The 22,235-nt window shown below is 46.5% G+C and overlaps 1 protein-coding gene across 1 annotated transcript in view; it reads left to right on the top strand.

Annotated features, from left to right (window-relative positions):
* Positions 1 to 22,235, top strand: part of CFAP57 (cilia and flagella associated protein 57) — a 457,479-nt gene that overhangs the window by 14,896 nt on the left and 420,348 nt on the right. The window contains exon 2 of the mRNA XM_030205491.1: positions 4,334 to 4,496. Within this exon, the coding sequence (XP_030061351.1) occupies positions 4,340 to 4,496 (157 nt within the window). The 5' untranslated portion in view covers positions 4,334 to 4,339. The remainder of the gene's footprint in view (positions 1 to 4,333; positions 4,497 to 22,235) is intronic.

Here is a 22,235-nt window from a genome sequence, read left to right as displayed (position 1 = left end):
CTCAACCTCTCTCTCTCCACTGCAACTGTCCCTGACACCTTCAAGCACGCCATAGTCACACCTCTCCTCAAAAAACCATCACTTGACCCTACCTGTCCCTCCAACTACTGCCCCATCTCCCCCCTACCCTTCCTCTCCAAAATACTTGAGTGCGCCGTTCACAGCCGCTGCCTTGATTTTCTCTCCTCTCATGCTATCCTCGATCCACTTCAATCCGGTTTTCGCCCTCTACACTCGACAGAAACAGCACTCTCTAAAGTCTGTAATGACCTGTTCCTTGCCAAATCCAGAGGCCACTACTCCATCCTCATCCTCCTTGATCTATCCGCCACTTTTGACACTGTCAATCATGATCTACTTCTTGCCACACTATCCTCATTTGGGTTCCAGGGCTCTGTCCTCTCCTGGTTCTCCTCCTATCTCTCCCACCGCACCTTCAGAGTCCACTCTCATGGATCCTCCTCCACCCCCACCCCGCTGTCTGTTGGTGTTCCCCAGGGATCTGTCCTTGGACCCCTTCTCTTCTCAATCTACACCTCTTCCCTGGGCTCCCTGATCTCATCTCATGGTTTCCAGTATCATCTCTATGCTGATGACACCCAGCTGTATCTCTCCACACCAGACATCGCCGCAGAGACCCAGGCAAAGGTATCAGCCTGCTTATCCGACATTGCTGCCTGGATGTCCAACCGCCACCTGAAACTGAACATGTCCAAGACCGAGCTCATCGTCTTTCCACCAAAACCCGCTTCTTCTCTTACTCCACTTTCAATCTCAGTTGATAACACCCTCATCCTCCCGCAACCTCGGAGTCATCTTTGATTCCTCCCTCTCCTTCTCTGCGCATATCCAGCAGATAGCTAAGACCTGTCACTTCTTCCTCTTTAACATCAGCAAAATTCACCCTTTCCTCTCTGAACACACCACCCGAACTCTCGTCCACATTCTTATTACCTCTCGCCTTGACTACTGCAACTTACTCCTCACCGGCCTCCCTCTCAGCCACCTATCCCCCCTTCAATCTGTTCAGAACTCTGCTGCACGTGTTATATTCCGCCAGAACCGATATACTCATATCACCCCTCTCCTCAGGTCACTTCACTGGCTTCCAATCAGATACCGCATTCAGTTCAAGCTTCTCCTTCTTACCTACAAATGCACTCAGTCTGCTGCCCCTCACTACCTTTCTACCCTCATCTCTCCTTACGTTCCCGGCCGAAATCTCCGTTCACAGGACAAATCCCTCCTCTCATTACCCTTCTCCACCACCGCCAACTCCAGGCTCCGCTCATTTTGCCTCGCCTCACCCTATGCTTGGAACAACCTTCCTGAGCCCTTAAGCCAAGCCCCCTCCCTGCCCATCTTCAAGTCCCTGCTTAAAGCCCACCTCTTCAATGCTGCGTTCGGCACCTAACTCTTTCAGGAAATCCAGACTGCCCCAATTTGACTGCCCCTATCAGACTGACTGCTCATGTTTCCTTTAGATTGTAAGCTCTTTGAGCAGGGACTGTTCTTCTATGTTAAATTGTACAGCGCTGCGTAACCCTAGTAGCACTTTAGAAATGTTAAGTAGTAGTAGTGGAGTGGGTTTGGGGGGAGGGTTGGGGGGCTCAGCACCCAAGGTAAGGGAGCTATGCACCTGGGAGCAATTTCTGAAGTCCACTGTAGTGCCCCCTAGGGTGCCTGGTTGGTGTCCTGGCATGTGAGGGGGACCAGTGCACTATAAATCCTGGCCCCTCCCAGAACCAAATGCCTTGGATTTTTTCGTTTTTGAGATGGGCGCCTTCGGTTTCCATTATGGCCGAAAACCGGGGACGCCCATCTCTAGGGCTGGCAAGTCAACCTAAATGTTGAGAGATGGGCGTCCCCGACCGTATTATCAAAACGAAAGATGGACGTCCATCTCATTTCGAAAATACGGTTGGCCCCGCCCCTTCGCGGTGCCGTCCTCGGAGATGGGCGCCCTTAGAGATGGCCGGCCCCGTTTGAAAATGCCCCTCCAGGTGTCTTTAAATAAAAAGCAGACAAAAGATTGCAAATTAACTGTCAACTGCTGAGCAAGTTGTAAATATGAACAACAAACATAGTTTGAAATGTCTATATTCAAGTGCCAGAAGCCTAAGAAACAAGATGGGGGAGTTAGAATATATTGCACTAAATGAAAAATTAGATATAGAGGGGCATAATGGAACAGAAACGCCTATCTCCATGGGCGTTAATCTCCGAGAACGGGTCCGTGAAGGGGCGGGGCGGATCGTATTTTTTAAAAGAAAAAGACGCCCATGTTTTATTCGTCAAGGTGTGAGCTGGGCGATTTTGCTTTTCAGCGATAATGGAAAATGAAATCGCCCAGCTCAAAAACGAATAAATCCAAGGCATTTGTTCGTGGGAGGGGCCAGGATTCATAGTGCACTGGTCCCCCTCACATGGCAGGACACCAACCGGGCACCCTAGGGGGCACTTTTACAAAAACAAATAAAAGGTAAAAGAGCTCCCAGGTGCATAGCACCCTTCCCTTGGGTGTTGAGCCCCCCAAATCCCCCCCAAACCCACTGCCCACAAGTCTACATCATTACTATAGCCCTAAGAGGTGAAGGGGGGCACCTACATGTGGGTACAGTGGGTTTGGGGGGGGTTGGACGACTAATAGCATTAAGCAGCACAATTGTAACAGGTAGGGGGGGGGATGGGCCTGGGTCCACCTGCCTGACGTCCACTGCACCCCCTAACAACTGCTCCAGGGACCTGCATACTGCTGCTTGGGAGGAGGGTATGACATTTGAGGGTGAAAGTAAAAAGTTGTGAAACATCATTTGTTGTGGTGGGAGGGGGTTAGTGACCACTGGGGGAGTCAGGGGAGGTCATCCCCGACTCCCTCTGGGGGTCATCTGGTAATTTAGGGCACTTTTGGGGGCCTTATTCGTAAAAAAAGAGGGTCCAGGAAAAGTGTCCTAAATTCTAGCTCAAAACTGTTCCATTATCGGCGAAGGGCGCCCATCTCTGTTCGCCCGATAACCACGCCCCAGTTCCTCCTTCGACACGCCTTCGACACGCCCCCGTCCACTTTGTCCGCATCCGCGACGGAGTGCAGTTGAAAGCGACCCAAATTCGGCTTTTGATTATACCGCGTTATTCGTTTTTGTGAGATAAACGCCCATCTCCCGATTTAGGTCGGAACTTGGGCGTTATTCTCGTTCGATTATAAGCAGGATAATAGGCATCTCATGAGAACTGGTGGAAGGAGGATAACCAGTGGGACACTTTCATACCAGGGTACAAATTATATCATAGTGATAGGGTGGATTGAATTGGTGGAGGGATAGCATTGTATGTTAAGGAGGGCCTTGAATCAAATAGATTGAAAATTCTGCAAGAAACAAAACACATCTTGGAATCCCTAAGGCTTGAAATTCCATGTGTAAAGGAGAAAAGGATAGTGATAGGAGTGTACTACCATACACCTGGCCAGGATGAACAGACAGATGTAGAAACGTTATCATAAATTAGGGAGGCTAACAAACTGGGCAACACAATAATAATGGGTGATTTTAATTATCCCAATATTGACTGGGTAAATGTAACATTAGGGCATGCTAGGGAAGTAAAATCCCTTGACGAAATCATATAAGATACGGTTCTCCAAAGCTGGCGGAAACTGGATATTACCCCCAATAGGTAAGATATATGAGAAAACTGCAGATGCTATTTTGAAGCTCTACCCTGAAAGATTGCAAAACCTGTCTATGTTGGCAGAGGCTCCATTCACTTTCTAAGCTAAGTAGCTTTTGAATTTTTGATATAAAAAGATTAAAGATAAAATGAGGTACCGATGAGGAGTATGCAGTGCTACACCAAAAATTGACTGCTGATAGCACTTACATTGTGATACCTGTATGGTAACACTTATGTACTTACATCATCACAAGGAGTGAAGCAAAACGCTTGCATGTGAATGTTTCGGTAAAGTGTCAAGCAGTGCATTTAGTAAGAAGTTAAATGCCAGGGTTCACAGAATTCCATTTCATAATCCCGTGGAGTAAAGATTTGATTGTCTAAAACCCAATCCCTAAAGCCTGAGATAAGTACAGATCATTTTGGTGCATAGATGTGAAGGTTGATCCTGAGACTGGAGATTTAAATTGGGTAGACTACATGGACCTTGTAATCCTTGTTTCTCGTCATTAATTTTTTAATGTTTTATATGGAACCTTCTTAATGCCTAGCTACAGTGTTTGATTATGATATGCTTTTTATGAAAGGTCTTGTCTGTAGTTTTCATATTTTTTTCCTGATTAAGAATTAGTAACCCCATTTGATTTTTTTTCCTCCACAGATCATTATGTCTGTTATTGTGGCCCAAGCTTTCTACATATTTGGGCTCCGGGCAAAGGTGTCGAATAACATTGGCTTTGTAGATGAGCAAACAATAATATTTCCTTCAGGAAACAACTGGGTGAAGTATAACATTGATCAAAAATGGCAAAAACTTATTTCAGGTAAAATCTAGATTATTCCTCTCAATCATGTTACACTTCAATATCTAGTCATAGAAAACAGCTTTAATGCTATTGCCTGGCCAACCTTTTTGTGCAGCTATGATGCCAGAACCAAACTTGTAATGCTGCCTGTGTGTAAAGAATGAAAAAAATTGTATTCTTGGTTTTCCTGCTGTGAAACAAGTGCCTGAGGTCGTCTTAGCCTTGAGTCTAGCTATGAAGACCTTGAAGTGCCTTCTAAGTTGGACTGAAAATAGGGTACACATTTAGGAGGCTAATTTAGCAGCATATATTTAGGAGTTGAGCTTTTGTTGTTGAGTATTCCTCATTTCACTAAGGGAGTACACTTGTATGGGGAATACATGTCCATATTTCTTACACTTGCTTAATTGCACATTAAGGTTTTTCAACCAGGGTTTTAGACGAAGGATTTAGAGAGTCCTCTCTGAATTGCAACCTCACTATTTAATTGGTGGCACTTAAACACATAGTTTGTGCAGTGGGGCAGCTCCACGTGGAAGTGTCGGCATTTGCCACTTCCATGTGGAAGTTGTGAAATTGCCACTTGCCAGGTCTGTGCCATTCATATCCGTAAAACGCCTGCTTCTGCTTCACATACTAAAAATCAAAGTAGATGGCCAACTTTACGGATTAACTTATTCGTCTGGCGGGGGCAATATTAAACCATCTATTAGAACGAAAGAAACCCAGCGCCTCAAACACTTTCAATATAGCATATTTCAGTGCAGTGTTTTAATCTGACATTATGTCCATTAAATTTCTTAATCTTTTTTTCTTTTAAGGACCTCAGCGGCACTAGACGTGCGGCTGCGGTTCATTTATCAAGAGGTAGACACAACTCTCTTAACTCGCCATTGCCTCTTCATAGGTCCAAATTGTTTATCAAATTTACACTCTCACTAATTATTTATGCATATTCCTTCTAAATGTATCGTAAAGCTAAAAGCTTATTGCTTAAAAATAGAAAACTTAGCTTTTTAGAACTAGTTGTGAACAACAGGACAACTGGCTGACATGCGGCATGTTTTGCTACAGCTGCGTCAGGGTCGGGTCCTGATACATTTATGATACATTTAGAAGGAATATGCATAAATAAATAATTTGTGAGAGTGTAAATTTGATAAACAATTTGGACCTATGAAGAGGCAATGGCGAGTTAAGAGAGTTAAGAGTGTGTCTACCTCTTGATAAATGAAACGCTGCTGCACATCTAGTGCCGCTGAGGTCCTTAAAAGAAAACAAGGTTAAGAAATTTAATAGACAATAATGTCAGATTAAAACACTGCACTGAAATGTGCTATATTGAAAGTGTTTGAGGCGCTGGGTCTGCTTCACATACTGGCAAATCATAGGCTTGGGAAGGAATTTCTCCAAGGGAGGGTAAAGTAATTTTTTTCCATTACCCAACAGAGCTTTTTTTTTCCTATGGAGGAGGTAATAGCAGGGAAGGTGGGGCTGTTGAGCATTCTATAATGTTCTATCCCACTGTGTATAAGGCAATTGATGTAAGTGTTACAAGAAATGATTTATCTTGGGGGAAAGAGCTCTAGAGCACTCGCTACTGTTTATAATTTAAGAGCAGGCGCTGTATTTATAAGTTTTAGGATATTAATTTCTCTACCAATCACCAAAGGAGATAATTGCAATAAATTAAATAAATTAAGTATATATAAAAGATACCATATACTCAGAACACAAAGAGACCGTATTTTTAGCTTCAAAAAGGTTGATTTAATATACAATTGCACACGAGAGGTAGGTTTTTAAAAGTATCTTAGAACAGAGAATTTGTGCATAAAATAGAACAAAGTAGCAGGTAGGTTAACTTACAAGTCCTTGTTACAAGCATGCTGTGGTCCAGCTGATTGATGAGCACATGGTTAGGACAGGAACAGGGCTTCTGCAGTGAGTGGATCATCTGAGTTGCTTGCAGCTGAAGAGAATCTGAATCTTGGGGAAACAGCTTTTGCTTTTATATCTTGCAAGCTGCAGGAGGATATGATCACAGAGTCCCAGCACCTGCTTCCTGGTTTGCACTGGATAACTTGCAAGGCATTATGGTATCTTGGTCTCATGTCTTATGACATCACAAGACTTGCTGTCTGGATCTTGCTGACAAATGGTCTTTTGATGTGAAAAGGCTTCCTGCTCAGTCTCTGGAGCAGATACACATTACAAGTCCTTCCTTTCTGCACATGTCTGAAAGCTGATTGGAGGGGCAGGTATACCTTTGACAAGCAAATGTCTTGTTTATGGTTTCCCCTCTGAAGTCTTTGTTATCAATAGCTGGAGTTATGCCTTCTCCAGACTATCTGCTGGTGGAGATGTGATTCTTCAAGTATCCACCTTAGTCATGCTTTTGTTCAGTTTTTTTAGGTGGGAGGGCAGAGAGAGTTTTATTTCTCTTTGAAGCACAGTACCCTTTTGTCTCTTAAATGTCTTTTAAATGTTTTTTAAATGTTTTTTTAATGTTCCCCAAAGGGAGAGGGAAGAGGGCTTTTGGAATGAAAGCCAGTTCTGCTGCAGTGTAAAAGCTGCACAAATATATTGGTGTATATATATGTATCTGATCCAACACAACATCATGCTACACATTTAATTCTGATGATTGGCTTATACCATAACATAAGGAACCATTAACGTTACATTACACTGAAGACTTATAGATCAATGTAGATCACAGTAGTATTGCAGCCTTTTAGGACATTACCTAGATAAACAAGTCATCAAGTCACTTAATTGCTCATTAACTTATAAGTCTTTTAGCAATAACAATTTGCTGGAATAAGAAAGTTTTCAAATATTTCCTGAATAGCAAAAAAGTTATTCTCAAATCTTATTAAAAAGCAGGCAGTGAATTCCAGTGGTTGCCATGATATATTTTTTGCACCTTATCTGTTATCTATATTCTGATTTTCTTATTCCATCAATGTGATTGTTGTTGTATTATATTGTAAGCCACATTGAGCCTGCAAATAGGTGCGAAAATGTGGGATATAAATGCAGCAAATAATAATAATATAGAGGGAGCTTGATATAAAATAGACTATGTAAAATATTCGTAGGACCTAACTGATTTTAAGGATGGAAAACTAAGTTGCATTTGATTTCGCAGAAAGTAAGAATGTCTACCTGCAGACAAATTAATCAAAGCATAAGTACATAAGTACATAAGTAATGCCATACTGGGAAAAGACCAAGGGTCCATCGAGCCCAGCATCCTGTCCACGATAGCGGCCAATCCAGGCCAAGGGCACCTGGCAAGCTTCCCAAAAGTACAAACATTCTATACATGTTATACCTGGAATTTTGGATTTTTCCAAATCCGTTTAGTAGCGGTTTATGGACTTGGCCTTTAGGAAACCGTCCAACCCCTTTTTAAACTCTGCTAAGCTAACCGCCTTCACCACTTTCTCCGGCAACGAATTCCAGAGTTTAATTACACGTTGGGTGAAGAAAAAATTTCTCCGATTTGTTTTAAATTTACTGCACTGTAGTTTCATCGCATGCCCCCTAGACCTAGTATTTTTGGAAAGCGTGAACAGACGCTTCACATCCACCTGTTCCACTCCACTCATTATTTTATATACCTCTAACATGTCTCCCCTCAGCCGTCTCTTCTCCAAGCTGTATAGCCCTAGCCTCCTTAGTCTTTCTTCATAGGGAAGTCGTCCCATCCCCGCTATCATAGGCGGTCGGTGGCTCAACTGTTTGGGGAGGCTAAAGGGGGCGGGGTTAGGGGTGGAGCCAGGGGTGGAGCTTAAATCCATAACTGTCTGATAACACACAGAAAAAAATAAATAAAAATAAAAGTCACAATTAATACCTTTTATTAAATATAGATATTAGATATGTATCATATGTCAAAGAATAAAGTGGTTGCTCAAAGCATATACTAACCACAATCGCTCAACTGCAAAACACTATGCACAATTTTGTGCAAAAACACACTCAGAACCTTACTGTACCATAAATATTACACTGGGCAGAACCTAATACACCAATATACCACCCATACGGAAAATGCAGACTGTCAACAATATGAGATCATATCATCACAATTCTCATGTAGAGCCACAAAACACCCTAATTCATGTTTAATGTGGGATAAAATGCCATAAATAAGTAAATAAATATAAACTTTTAATGTTGAGCACCTGATTCTCAAAGTGGACATATTCCAAACACTATAATGAAAATAAAATGATTTTTTTTCTACCTTTGTTGTCTGGTGACTGTTTTTCTGATCATGCTGGCCCAGTATCTGATTCTGCAGCTATCTGTCCTCTTACCTCCGTTTCCAGGGCTTCCTTTCCATTTATTTCTTTCCTCCTTTCTTCTTCATTTCTGGTCCTCAGCTTCTGCCTATTTTCTTCATCCATGTGCAGTTTTTCTCCTCTCTTCCTTTCCCCTTATCTTATCTCCTTCCTCACTCTTCCCTCCCCTCCATCCATGTCCAGCATTTCTTCTCTCTCCCCTCCTCTCCCTTGCCCTACACCCATACACAGCAACCCTCCTCTCCCCTGCCCTCCATACACCCATGTCCAGTAATGATCCTCCTCTCCCCTGCCCTGCATGCACCCATTCTACCCAGCGACCCTTCTCTCCCCTCCTTCCACAAATGCCCAGCGACTCCCTTCTCTCCCCTGCCACCCCCTCCCGAGTTGTTCGGCGAATTCCTCCCTCCGGACCCGGTCCACTCACGTCACCAACCTGACTCTTCTGAGCTGTCAGTGCTAACTCTCCCCCGCTGCGCTGGCGCTGCCGGCGTTCACGCTTCAAAATGGCCGCCGAGACTTACAGGGCGGCCTCCAAGACTTCAGCAGAAGTCTCATGAGGCTGCCTCTGGAAGTCTCGGCGGCCATTTTTAAAGTGCGAACGCCGGCAGCGCTAGCGCAGCGGGGGAGAGTTAGCGTTGACAGCTCCGAAGACGAAGAGTCAGGTCGGTAACGTGAGGGACCGGGACTGCATCCTGAGGGAGGGGGAGGAGCCGGCTCGCTGCGGCTGGGGAGGCTTAGCCTCCCCAAGCCTTCAATACCGGGCGCCTATGCCCGCTATCATTTTAGTCGCCCTTCGCTGCACCTTTTCCAATTCTTCTATATCTTTCTTGAGATGCGGCGACCAGAACTGAACACAATACTCAAGGTGCGGTCGCACCATGGAGCGATACAACGGCATTATAACATCCTCACACCTGTTTTCCATACCTTTCCTAATAATACCCAACATTCTATTCGCTTTCTTAGCCGCAGCAGCACACTGAGCAGAAGGTTTCAGTGTGTTATCGACGACAACACCCAGATCCCTTTCTTGGTCCGAAACGCCTAACATGGAACCTTGCATGACGTAGCTATAATTCAGGTTCTTTTTTCCCACATGCATCACCTTGCACTTGCTCACATTAAACATCATCTGCCATTTAGCCGCCCAGTCTCCCAGTCTCGTAAGGTCCTCTTGTAATTTTTCACAATCCTGTCGCGATTTAACGACTTTGAATAACTTTGTGTCATCAGCAAATTTAATTACCTCGCTAGTTACTCCCATCTCTAAATCATTTATAAATATATTAAAAAGCAGCGGTCCTAGCACGGACCCCTGAGGAACCCCACTAACTACCCTTCTCCATTGTGAATACTGCCCATTTAACCCCACTCTCTGTTTCCTATCCTTCAACCAGTTTTTAATCCACAATAGGACATGTCCTCCTATCCCATGACCCTCCAATTTCCTCTGTAGCCTTTCATGAGGTACCTTGTCAAACGCCTTTTGAAAATCCAGATACACAATATCAACCGACTCCCCTTTGTCCACATGTTTGTTCATTCCTTCAAAGAATTGAAGTAAATTGGTCAGGCAAGATTTCCCCACACAAAAGCCATGCTGACTTGGTCTCAGTAATCCATGTCCTTGGATGTGCTCTGTAATTTTGATTTTAATAATAGCCTCTACCATTTTCCCCGGCACCGACGTCAGACTCACCGGTCTATAATTTCCCGGATCTCCCCTGGAGCCTTTTTTTAAAAATGGGCGTTACATTGGCCACCCTCCAATCTTCCGGTACCATGCTCGATTTTAAGGATAAGTTGCATATCACTAGCAGTAGCTCCGCAAGCTCGTTTTTCAGTTCTATCAGTACTCTAGGATGAATACCATCCGGTCCAGGAGATTTGCTACTCTTCAGTTTGCCGAACTGCCCCATTACGTCCTCCAGGTTTACCGTGAAGTCAGTAAGTTTCTCCGACTCGTCCGCTTGAAATACCATTTCCGACACCGGTATCCCACCCAAATCTTCCTCGGTGAAGACCGAAGCAAAGAATTCATTCAGTCTCTCTGCTACGTCTTTGTCTTCCTTGATCGCCCCTTTTACCCCTCGGTCATCCAGCAGCCCAACCGATTCTTTTGCCGGCTTCCTGCTTTTAATATACCGAAAAAAATTTTTACTATGTTTTTTTGCCTCTAATGCTATCTTTTTTTCATACTCCCTCTTGGCCTTTTTAATCTGAGCCTTGCATTTGCTTTGACACTCCTTATGCTGTTTCTTGTTATTTTCAGATGGTTCCTTCTTCCATTTTCTGAAGGCATTTCTTTTAGCCCTAATAGCTTCCTTCACCTCACTTTTCAACCAGGCCGGGTGTCTTTTGGACTTCCGTCTTTCTTTTCTAATTCGCGGAATATGTATGGCCTGGGCCTCCAGGATGGTATTTTTGAACAGCGTCCACGCCTGTTGTACAGTTTTTACTCTCTCATTTGGCCCCCTAAGTTTTTTTTTTACCGTTCTTCTCATTTTATCATAGTCTCCTTTTTTAAAGTTAAACGCTAACGTATTTGACTTTCTGTGTACAGTTACTTCAAGGTCGATGTCAAAACTGATCATATTATGGTCACTGTTATCAAGCTATACCATACAAAATCTTAAACATAAAAACACAGAACTTTAATTGAACTCAGGCCTCTATCGGAAAACAGTGACACATCAAAAATAGTGGGGAGACTATGTTGTAATGGTGGGCTCTGTATATTAGTCTGGCCACAGTGTTCTGTATCGTCTGTAGTCTTTGAAAAGGGATTTATACATCCTGTATACACTATATTGCAATAATCAATATATGAAAGTATGTGTTTTCACAATCAGATGGAAAACTGATTCCTCAAAATTCCTCTGAATGACACTCAATTTCCTGAGTATATTAAACAAAATTTTCACCAGTTTATTAACTTGATGTTCCATAGTGAGTTGACTGTCAAGTAAAACCCCCAATTCTCAAGCTGTTGTATCAAAATTAGTCATTCCCTAAAGACAATAGCAGGCCATGTCTGATGTTGTCTGGTGGACCAAACCGTAGAAACGTATTTTTGCTATGCTATATGATTCTTATATTCCGCTAAGTTCAAGAGATTCTAAGTGGATTACAAACAAGTCCTTCTTCGGGAGAATTTACAATTGCATATCTAATACATTGAAACTAAAAAAAAAAAATCTCTCATCAATGCCTAATACATTGAAACTGTGGCTTCGGGAGCGTGGTCTCGCATATCAGCTGATTCGCGATCAGCTGGGACAGCGGCGGCAGCATCGGCAGGGGCTAGAGCGGCGGTAAAAGATTTAGATGCGGTTCGCCGTGTTTCCCGCGCTGAGTCCCCTCGCGAGCACCATTTTGGATCGGGATGGAAAATCGGCCTCGGGGCCTGTTATTCCCTCCGCTCAGTCTTCAGTTTCTGCTCGGTCTGATTCTTTGCATGAAAGAGACGTTGAACGCTCTGAGAGCCTCTTCTCTCCAGAATTTGTACTTTTGCTGCACAGAGCGTTTTTACTCAAATGCTCAGGAGGGGTTCTTGCGGAGGAGGGGTCTCTGGGAGTCTCTCCAGAAGATTCCTCTGTCGTTCCTGCCTCTAGTTTTAAGAGGCCTAGGGTTGAGCCTCGGGACATCGATGTGGTTTTTGATGTGGGGTCAGAGGTAGATGACGGTCAGTTGTCACTGACGTCTCAATTGACCCGGTCAGAGTTGCTTGAGGAAGGGGAGTTGCCATCTGAGGGTGGTGATGATCCCACGGCGGCACGGTTATTTTGCCAGGAAGAGTTGGCGAATCTCATTTTCAGGTTTTGGAGATTTTGCATTTCTCTCCTCCGGAGGGTAGTTCCTCCGCAGTAGCTCCTTCCATTATGTCGGGGACTAAACGTCCGGCTCGTACTTTTCATATTCATGAAGCTATGAAGGTGCTGATATCGGTCCAATGGGACAATCCGGATGCAGGCATGAGAGTGGCATTTATATCCGCTCCCAGAGGGTGAGCGGGAAGATTTGCATTTGCCCACAGTGGATTCGTTGATCACAGCGGTCACTAAGCGCACTACTTTACCAGTGGAAGGTGGCACGGCGCTTAAGGATCCGCAGGATAGGAAGTTGGAGTCTTCTGTGAAAGCTTCCTTTGATGTGGCATCGTTATCCATGCAGGCCTCGGTCTGCGGATCCTATGTGGCCAGGGCTTGTCTGTCTTGGGTACAAAAGGCGGCGTCCACGGAAGAGCTGGTGGCAAATTTGCCGTCGCTCGAGGCGGGTCTCGCGTATCTGGCGGACCTTCTCTATGATGTTCTTCAGGCATCAGCCAAAGGGATAGCCCTGTCGGTGGTGGCCCGCCGTTGGTTGTGGCTTCGGCACTGGTCTGCGGATACGGCTTCGAAGTCTCGACTGGCGCGTTTGCCCTTTAAGGGAAAGCTGCTGTTTGGCAAGGAATTGGACAAGATTGTTAAGGATCTGGGAGACTCTAAGGGCCGGTGGTTGCCAGAGGATAGGCCTAGGTCTTCTGCTCGGGCGAGCTCCAATCGGTCCAGGTTTCGTGATGTGAGGCGCTATCGCCCAGGACGGACAGGGGCCTTTGCTAAGCCCCGGTTTCCACAGAAACAGCAGCCATTTCGGGGGGAGCGCTGCTCTGGCTGCGCAGCCTCTGGTTCCTCCAAGGGAACTCGTGCCCAATGATGGGGCCTTGGTCCATCTTCCAGAGTCAATAGGGGGACGGTTGTCCCTTTTTCTGGAGGAATGGGCCAGGGTAACTTCGGACGAGTGGATGTTGGAGGTAATTCGAGACGGTTACAAACTCGAATTTGTTCGAGTTCCTTCAGACTTTTTCATGGAATCTCCTTGCAAGTCTCTAAGGAAAAGAAGGGCAGTCAGAGAGACTTTAGACAATCTGATTCGCCTGGGGGCTGTCGTGCCCGTTCCGGTGGCACAGCATGGCCTGGGACTTTATTCCATCTATTTCGTAGTGCCAAAGAAAGAGGGATCCTTTCGGCCCTTTTCTTGATCTCAAGGGGGTAAACAAGGCGCTGCGAGTGTGTCATTTTCGCATGGAGACTTTGCGGACTGTGATAGCAGCGGTGCAGCCCGGAGAGTTTCTTACTTCTCTTGATCTCAAAGAGGCATACTTGCATATTCCCATTTGGCCTCCGCATCACCGGTTTCTTCAGTTTGCGGTTCTGGGGCTGCACTTTCAGTTCCAGGTGCGGACGTTTTCCAAGATTATGGCTAGGGGTGTTATTCGACACCTGGTTAGGCAGAGTGTTCTTGCCGGAAGGCAGGAGATTGAAGTTGCAGATGCAGGTACAGAGGATTCTGCACAGTCCTGCGCCCAGGACCTGGGATTATGTTCAGGTCTTAAGGACCATGGCGGCGACGCTGGAAGTGGTTCCCTGGGCCAGGGGACACATGAGGCCTCTGCAGAGATCCCTGTTGAGTCACTGTTGGAGGATTACTTGGTTCGGTTATTCTGGGAACTGAAGGTCAGGATGGAGATGCGTTGGTGGCTCCAGGACGACCATTTGAGTCGGGGCATGCCCCTGGCGGTGCCAGGTTGGGTAGTGGTGACGACGGATGCCAGTCTGTCAGGATGGGGGGCACATTGTCAGGGTCTTACGGCTCAGAGAGCCTGGTCCCAGAGGGAGGCATCTTGGTCCATCAATCGTTTGGAACTCAGAGCAGTGCGGCTAGCTCTACTGGCCTTTCAGGCGAACCTAGCGGGGAGCTCGGTTCGTGTCCTTTCTGACAATGCGACAGTGGTGGCATATGTCAACCATCAGGGAGGCACCAGGAGCCCTCTTCTGGACGAGGAGGCGCGGCGACTTTGTCGCTGGGCGGAAAGTCATTTGACGCAGATTTTGGTGGCACACATTGTGGGGTCACTCAACACTGAAGCGGATTTCCTGAGTCGGCATACTTTGGATCCGGGGGAGTGGGAGCTCTCCGATCAAGCGTTCTCGTTGATTACAAACCGGTGGGGTGTTCCGGTGATGGATTTGATGGCACGGGCGAGCAATGCCAAAGTGTAGTGGTTCTTCAGCCACGGCAGAGACCCGCGGTCTCAGGGGATCGATGCCCTTCTGCAGCCGTGGCCTCTAGCGGGTCTTCTGTATGTGTTTCCTCCATGGTCTATGATAGGCAGGATTTTGGGAAGAGTAGCGACGCATCCAGGCCAAGTGATAGTTGTAGGGCCGGATTGGCCCAGGCGTCCGTGGTATGCGGATCTGGTGCGCCTTCGGGTAGGTGATCCGTTACAGCTTCCAGTTCATCGGGGGCTGTTACGTCAGAGTCCCATTTTAATGGAGGATCCCTCCCCATTTGGTCTTTTGGCCTGGCTATTGAGAGGGCCAAGTTGAGACGGAAAGGATATCCGGAGAAAGTGATTGCCACTATGTTGCGGGCTAGGAAGTGTACCACTTCAACAGCCTATACTAGAGTATGAAGGATTTTTGAGGCATGGTGTGCAGTGGCAGGTCAGTCGGCTGTTTCAGCGCCGGTTTTGGCGATCTTGGCCTTTTTGCAGGATGGTCTGGAGAAATGTCTGTCGTTGAGCTCCTTGAAGGTGCAGGTAGCGGCCTTGGCGTGTTTTAGAGGTCGTATAAGTGGCTCTTCTTTAGCCTCTCATCCGGATGTTGTTCGATTTTTGTGGGGGGTTAAGCATTTGCGCCCTCCGCGGACTCCAGTGTTTCCGTCGTGGAATTTGAATCTGGTATTGAAGGCGTTGCAGAAGCCTCCTTTTGAGCCATTGTCTCAGTTGTCAGTCAAGGAGTTGACTTTGAAGACAGTGTTTTTGGTAGCAATTTCTTCCGCACGCAGAGTTTCTGAAATTCAGGCGTTATCCTGTAGAGATCCGTTTCTTCGTTTTATGGAGGCAGGGGTCTCTCTGCGTACAGTTCCATCTTTTTTGCCCAAGGTGGTTTCGCGTTTTCATTTGAATCAGACACTCTGTCTTCCATCTTTTTGTAGAGAGGAGCATCCGTCCGATTTTCGGGCTCTCAGGTGTTTGGATGTGAGACGGGCTATTATTAAATATTTGGAGGTGACGAATGACTTTCGCTCTTCGGATCATCTCTTTGTTCTTTTTGCAGGGCCCAAGAAAGGGCAGCAAGCTTCTAAGGCGACGGTAGCTTGTTGGGTGAAGCAAACTATTTCTTCAGCGTACATCGCGTCCGGTAAGGTACCTCCGGGTCAGATTCGGGCTCATTCTACTAGGGCACAGGCGACTTCGGTAGCAGAGGCTAGGTCGGTCTCTTTGGATGAGATTTGTAGGTTGGCCACTTGGTCCTCAGTTCATACTTTGTCAAACACTATCGATTGGATGTGGCAGCCAGGGCGGATGCTGCCTTTGGAGCTTCGGTTCTGTAAACTGGGATCGCTGGGTCCCACCCTATGTAAGAACTGCTTGGGTACATCCCACCAGTCTCTGGATTGATCTGTGGGACGCTATGGAAGGAAAAATTAGTTATTACCTGATAATTTTCTTTCCATTAGTCCCGACAGATCAATCCAGAGGCCCTCCCTGGAAGATTCGGTGTCTCTGTTATATTTCCTGTTGTTTGTAGGTTTGAAGTTCCAGTTTGCTGAATTGTTATAGATATTTGGAGCAATTTCCTTTTTGGCTGTGAGCTGCATGAGTTCCTCCCGCCTTTGCGGTAGCAGGGTGTCTTGAAATTATTGAAAAAACAGGAGACTAGCTCTCTATTGGGAGTTGGACGTCTTCATGGCTTTGATATGGATAATACTGAGGTTGGAATGGTGACACATGACCACATATAGAGCCTCAGAAGTTCTCACTATCTCCACCTGCTGGCAGAGGGACATAACCCACCAGTCTCTGGATTGATCTGTTGGGACTAATGGAAAGAAAATTATCAGGTAATAACTAATTTTTCCATAGCATGTCTTCTTTCCTTTCACGGAGTTATCACCTCTCTCCTCCTGTTGCTCCAACCGTTGGCAATCCTTGGTTTCAACAAGACTTTGGAGCTCATTTTCAAAAGAGAAAAACGTCCAAAACATGGCATAAATCTGCATTTGGACATTTTTCTCACAAAAACATCCAAATTGGTATTTTTAGATGTTTTTCTATGACATCCATCAGAAGTGCATTCAAATCACAAGGGGGTGTGTAAGGGACATGTTGAAGGCAGGATCTGGGTGTTCCTAACACGTGGATGTTTTTCAGCCATAATGGAACAAAACAAAAGCATCCAGGACTAAAACTAAGACATTTTGAGCTAGACCTGTTTTATAATGAATAAGGTACAAAAGGGTGTGCCCTAAAGGACCTGATGACCACTGGAGGGAATCAGGGGTGACCCCCCCCCCCCCCCAGTGGTCACTGACCCCCTACCACCCCTCACAAATGTGAATACAAATACTACTACTACTACTGCTTAACATTTCTAGAGCGCTACTAGGGTTATGCAGCGCTGTACAAATTAACAAAGAAGGACAGTCCCTGCTCAGAAGAGCTTATAAGCAGTGGCATACCAAGGGGGGGGCGGTGGGGGTGGTCAGCCCCGGGTGCCAGTGGGTGGGGGGTGCTCTGCTCCCGCCGCCTCCCGTGGCCGTTCCTGCGGCGCCGCACATTTAAAAAAACGGCGAAGCAGCGTCGCAGGCAGCGCCTCATGCCCTGTTTGTAAAAAAAAAAATCAAATCTCCTTCCTCCTTCTCCTCCTCGTCTTGACGTCGACTCGGGTCCTTCCAGATTGGAAGGCCCGAGTCGACGTCAAGACGTCAAGACGAGGAGAAGGAAGGAGATTTGAATTTTTTTTTACAAACAGGGCATGAGGCGCTGCCTGCGACGCTGCTTCGCCGGTTTTAACGGGACTGAGGTGGGGAAGGAGAGGGGCGAAAGGGACCTCGGGTGGGGGTGTTCAGAGGGGAGAAGGGGACTGGGGTGGGGGTCTCAGACAGGGGAGGGGAGAAGGGGACTGGGGTGGGGATCTCAGAGGGGAGAAGGGGAGGGGAGAAGGGGACTGGGGTGGGGGTGTTCAGAGGGGGGAGGGGGACTGGGGGGGGGGTCTCAGAGGGGAAAAGGGGAGGGGAGAAGGGGATCTGGGGTGGGATCTCAGACAGGGGAGGGGAGAAGGGGACTGGGGTGGGGATCTCAGAGGGGAGAAGGGGAGGGGAGAAGGGGACTGGGGTGGGGGTCTCAGAGGGGAGAAGGGGACTGGGGTGGGGATCTCAGAGGGGAGAAGGGAAGGGGAGGGGAGAAGGGGACTGGGATGGGGTGTTCAGAGGAGAGAAGGGGAACTGGGGTGGGGTCTCAGACAGGGGAGGGAGAAGGGGACTGGGGTGGGGGTGTTCAGAGGGGAGAAGGGGGCTGGAACTGGGGGCTGAAAAAAGGGGCAGAGAGAGAGAGGGGACAGATCCTAGATGGAAGGGAGAGCGAGAGGGAGGGCAGACCCTGGATGGATGGGAGAGGGAGGGTAAATGGTGGATTGAAGGGACAGAGAGAAAGGGCAGGCAGTGGATGGAAGGGACGGCAAAGAGGGCAGACACTGGATGGCAGAGAGAGAGAGAGAGTGAAGACAGATGCTGGATGGAAGGAAGACGGTGAAAAGAAGATGAGGAAAGCAGAAACCAGAGACAACAAACTGTAAATAAAATATATTTTTTTATTTTTTTTTGCTTTAGGATAAAGTATTGTAGATGTGTTAAATGTTTATAATAGAACATGTAAATAAGGTAATCTTTTTATTGGACTAATTTTAATACATTTTGACTAACTTTCGGAGAACAAAACCCCCTTCCTCAGGTCAGGATAGGATACTGTAACAGCACTATACTGTACTGACCCAAGGACGGAGGTTTTGGCCTCTGAAAGCTAAATGTATTAGTCCAATAAAATGGTATTATTTTACTTTCTATATTTGTTTTATTTCTATTTGTTAATTTGTAAAGTGGTGATTGGTACTTGTTAGGTTTTTTTTTCAAATTTACATCTGCTGTCTTTATATTTTGCACAGTACTAGGGGACAGTTTCTGTTTCTGTGGTGTTGCATTGTATGCAGAGTCTGGCATTGGGGGTTCTGTTTAATTTTTGTCTAAATAGAAAGTTTATGATTACTTATTCTATAGTGGATTAGGGTGTATCTGTGTTTGTGAAAAAGACATGGCTTTCAGTTGGCATTGACTGTGCAGGATCTACGATCTGTACTATTCTGTCTGGTTTCGTTTTACAATAGGTGAATTGATGTTCTAGTGCTCACTGTAGTGTTTAAGATGCTTTCCTTTTCCTTGTGTGACTCGTAGAAATGACTGCTTATGGTATGGTAGAATTGCTCTATAGGTCCTGAGTGTTTTGTATTCTCGGCATGCCTAGTACTGGATTTGGGGGGGGGGGTGTTAAAAAAGAGATCTAATACAGAGTTATAGCAGTATAGCTACTCTTATGTTCTTATAAGCAGTGGCGTACCTAGGGTAGTTGACACCCGGGGCCGGTCATTTTTTAACACCCCCCCCCCCCCCCCCAAATCCAGTACTAGGCATGCCGAGAATACAAAACACTCAGGACCTATAGAGCAATTCTACCATACCATAAGCAGTCATTTCTACGAGTCACACAAGGAAAAGGAAAGCATCTTAAACACTACAGTGAGCACTAGAACATCAATTCACCTATTGTAAAATGAAACCAGACAGAATAGTACAGATCGTAGATCCTGCACAGTCAATGCCAACTGAAAGCCATGTCTTTTTCACAAACACAGATACACCTAATCCACTATAGAATAAGTAATCATAACTTTCTATTTAGACAAAAATTAAACTGAACCCCCAATGCCAGACTCTGCATACAATGCAACACCACAGAAACAGAAACTGTCCCCTAGTACTGTGCAAAATATAAAGACAGCAGATGCAAATTTGAAAAAAACTAACAAGTACCAATCACCACTTTACAAATTAACAAATAGAAATAAAACAAATATAGAAAGTAAAATAATACCATTTTATTGGACTAATACATTTAGCTTTCAGAGGCCAAAACCTCCGTCCTCGGGTCAGTACAGTATAGTGCTGTTACAGTATCCTATCCTGACCTGAGGAAGGGGGTTTTGTTCTCCGAAAGTTAGTCAAAATGTATTAAAATTAGTCCAATAAAAAGATTACCTTATTTACATGTTCTATATAAACATTTAACATATCTACAATACTTTATCCTAAGCAAAAAAAAATAAAAAAATATATTTTATTTACAGTTTGTTGTCTCTGGTTTCTGCTTCCTCATCTTCTTTTCACCGTCTTCCTTCCATCCAGCATCTGTCTTCACTCTCCTCTCTCTCTCTCTCTGCCATCCAGTGTCAGCCCTCTCTGCCGTCCCTTCCATCCACTGCCTGCCCTTTCTCTCTGCCCCCTTCAATCCACCATTTGCCCTCCCTCTCCCATCCATCCAGGGTCTGCCCTCCCTCTCGCTCCCCCTTCCATCTAGGATCTGTCCCCTCTCTCTCTCTGCCCCTTTTTTAGCCCCCAGTTCCAGCCCCCTTCTCCCCTCTGAACACCCCACCCCAGTCCCCTTCTCCCCTCCCCTTCTCCTGTCTGAGACCCCCACCACAGTCCCCTTCCTCCCCTCCCCTGTCTGAGACCCCCACCCCAGTCCCCCTTCTCTCCTCTGAACACCCCCACCCCAGTCCCCTTCTCCCCTCTGAGATCCCCACCCCAGTCCCCTTCTCCCCTCCCCTGTCTGAGATCCCCACCCCAGTCCCCTTCTCCCCCTCCCTTTTTCCCCTCTGAACACACCCCACCCCAGTGCCCTTCTCCCCTGTCTGAGATCCCCACCCCAGTCCCCTTCTCCCCCTCCCCTGTCTGAGATCCCCACCCCAGTCCCCTTCTCCACTCCCCTTTTCCCCATCTGAACACCCCCACCCCAGTCCCCTTCTCCCCTGTCTGAGATCCCCATCCCAGTCCCCTTCTCCTCTCCCCTCCCCTGTCTGAGATCCCCACCCGTCCCCTTCTCCCCTCCCCTGTCTGAGATCCCCACCCCAGTACCCTTCTTCCCTCCCCTTTTCCCCTCTGAACACCCCCACCCCAGTCCCCTTCTCCCCTGTCTGAGATCCCCACCCCAGTCCCCTTCTCCCCTCCCCCTCCCCCTGTCTGAGATCCCCACCCCAGTCCCCTTCTCCCCCTCTGAACACCCCCACCCCAGTCCCCTTCCCCCCTCCCCTGTCTGAGATCCCCACCCCAGTCCCCTTCCTCCCTCCCCTTTTCCCCTCTGAACACCCCCACCCCAGTCCCCTTCTCCCCTGTCTGAGATCCCCACCCCAGTCCCCTTCTCCTCTCCCCCCTCCCCTGTCTGAGATCCCCACCCCAGTCCCCTTCTCCCCTCCCCTTCCCCCATCTGAGACCCCACCCCAGTCCCCTTCTTCCCTCCCCTTTTCCCCTCTGAACACCCCCACCCCAGTCCCCTTCTCCCCTCCCCTTCTCCCCTCTGAGATCCCCACCCCAGTCCCCTTCTCCCCTCCCCTGTCTGAGACCCCCACCCCAGTCCCCTTCTCCCCTCTGAACACCCCCACCCAAGTCCCTTTCGCCCCTCTCCTTCCCCACCGGCTAAGCAGCGTCGCAGGCAGCGCCTCGTGCCCTGCTTGTAAAAAACAAAAATCAAATCTCCTTCCTTCTCCTCGTCTTGACGTCTTGACGTCGACTCGGGCCTTCCAATCAAATTGATAATTCAATAATTCTTAGATTGAAATATTATACGGCAAGCACAAGGAAACTTAAGTATAAAATTAGCTCCAAGAACTACAGATCTTTGACGGAGTGCCAAAAAGGCTTTCCTCCGCTTCTGTGTTTCTTTAGATAAGTTCGGATATATTCTAATTTTTGATCCTAAAAACATTGAATCAATATTTCTAAAGAAAAGTCTCAAGACAGCATTCCTGTCCATTTCCAGGGCAAATGTCACCACAGCTGATGTTCTTTGCGTAATAACTTTCAGTGATGATTCAAGGAATGATGTTAGATTCATATTATCTCGTTGCTTTTCTATTCCATAATTAGACTGGAAATGTTGAACCCGTACTAATGGGGGTAATAAATCTTTTGACATGCCCAAAACTTCTACCAAATATTTTTTAAACATTTCTATCGGTGATATCACTGGCGACCTTGGGAAATTAATTAATCTCAAATTACATCTTCTTAATTGATTTTCCAGGTATTCCATTTTCCTATAGGTAAAGCACTTTTCTTTGGCAGAAGTTTGAGTCATAGTCTCTATTTTACTTAAATTTTCCTCGATTTATTCCACTTTAGAAATCTGAACAGTATTAATTTGATCCTGGATTAGGACAACTTCAGTCAAAGTCTTAATTTCCTCTGTATTTTTCACTGTCATTGCTTGTAGGGATGAATGCATAGTATAGTTCAGGTCCCAAGGTGACTCCAGCGTCACTACGACTGGTTTGCTCACCTGACCCAC

This window comes from Microcaecilia unicolor, chromosome 6 (assembly GCF_901765095.1).
Source record: "Microcaecilia unicolor chromosome 6, aMicUni1.1, whole genome shotgun sequence".
Classification (NCBI taxonomy): Eukaryota; Metazoa; Chordata; class Amphibia; order Gymnophiona; family Siphonopidae; genus Microcaecilia; species Microcaecilia unicolor.
Note: the sequence above shows the minus strand (reverse complement) of the source record. Positions and strands in the feature narration are given on the sequence as shown.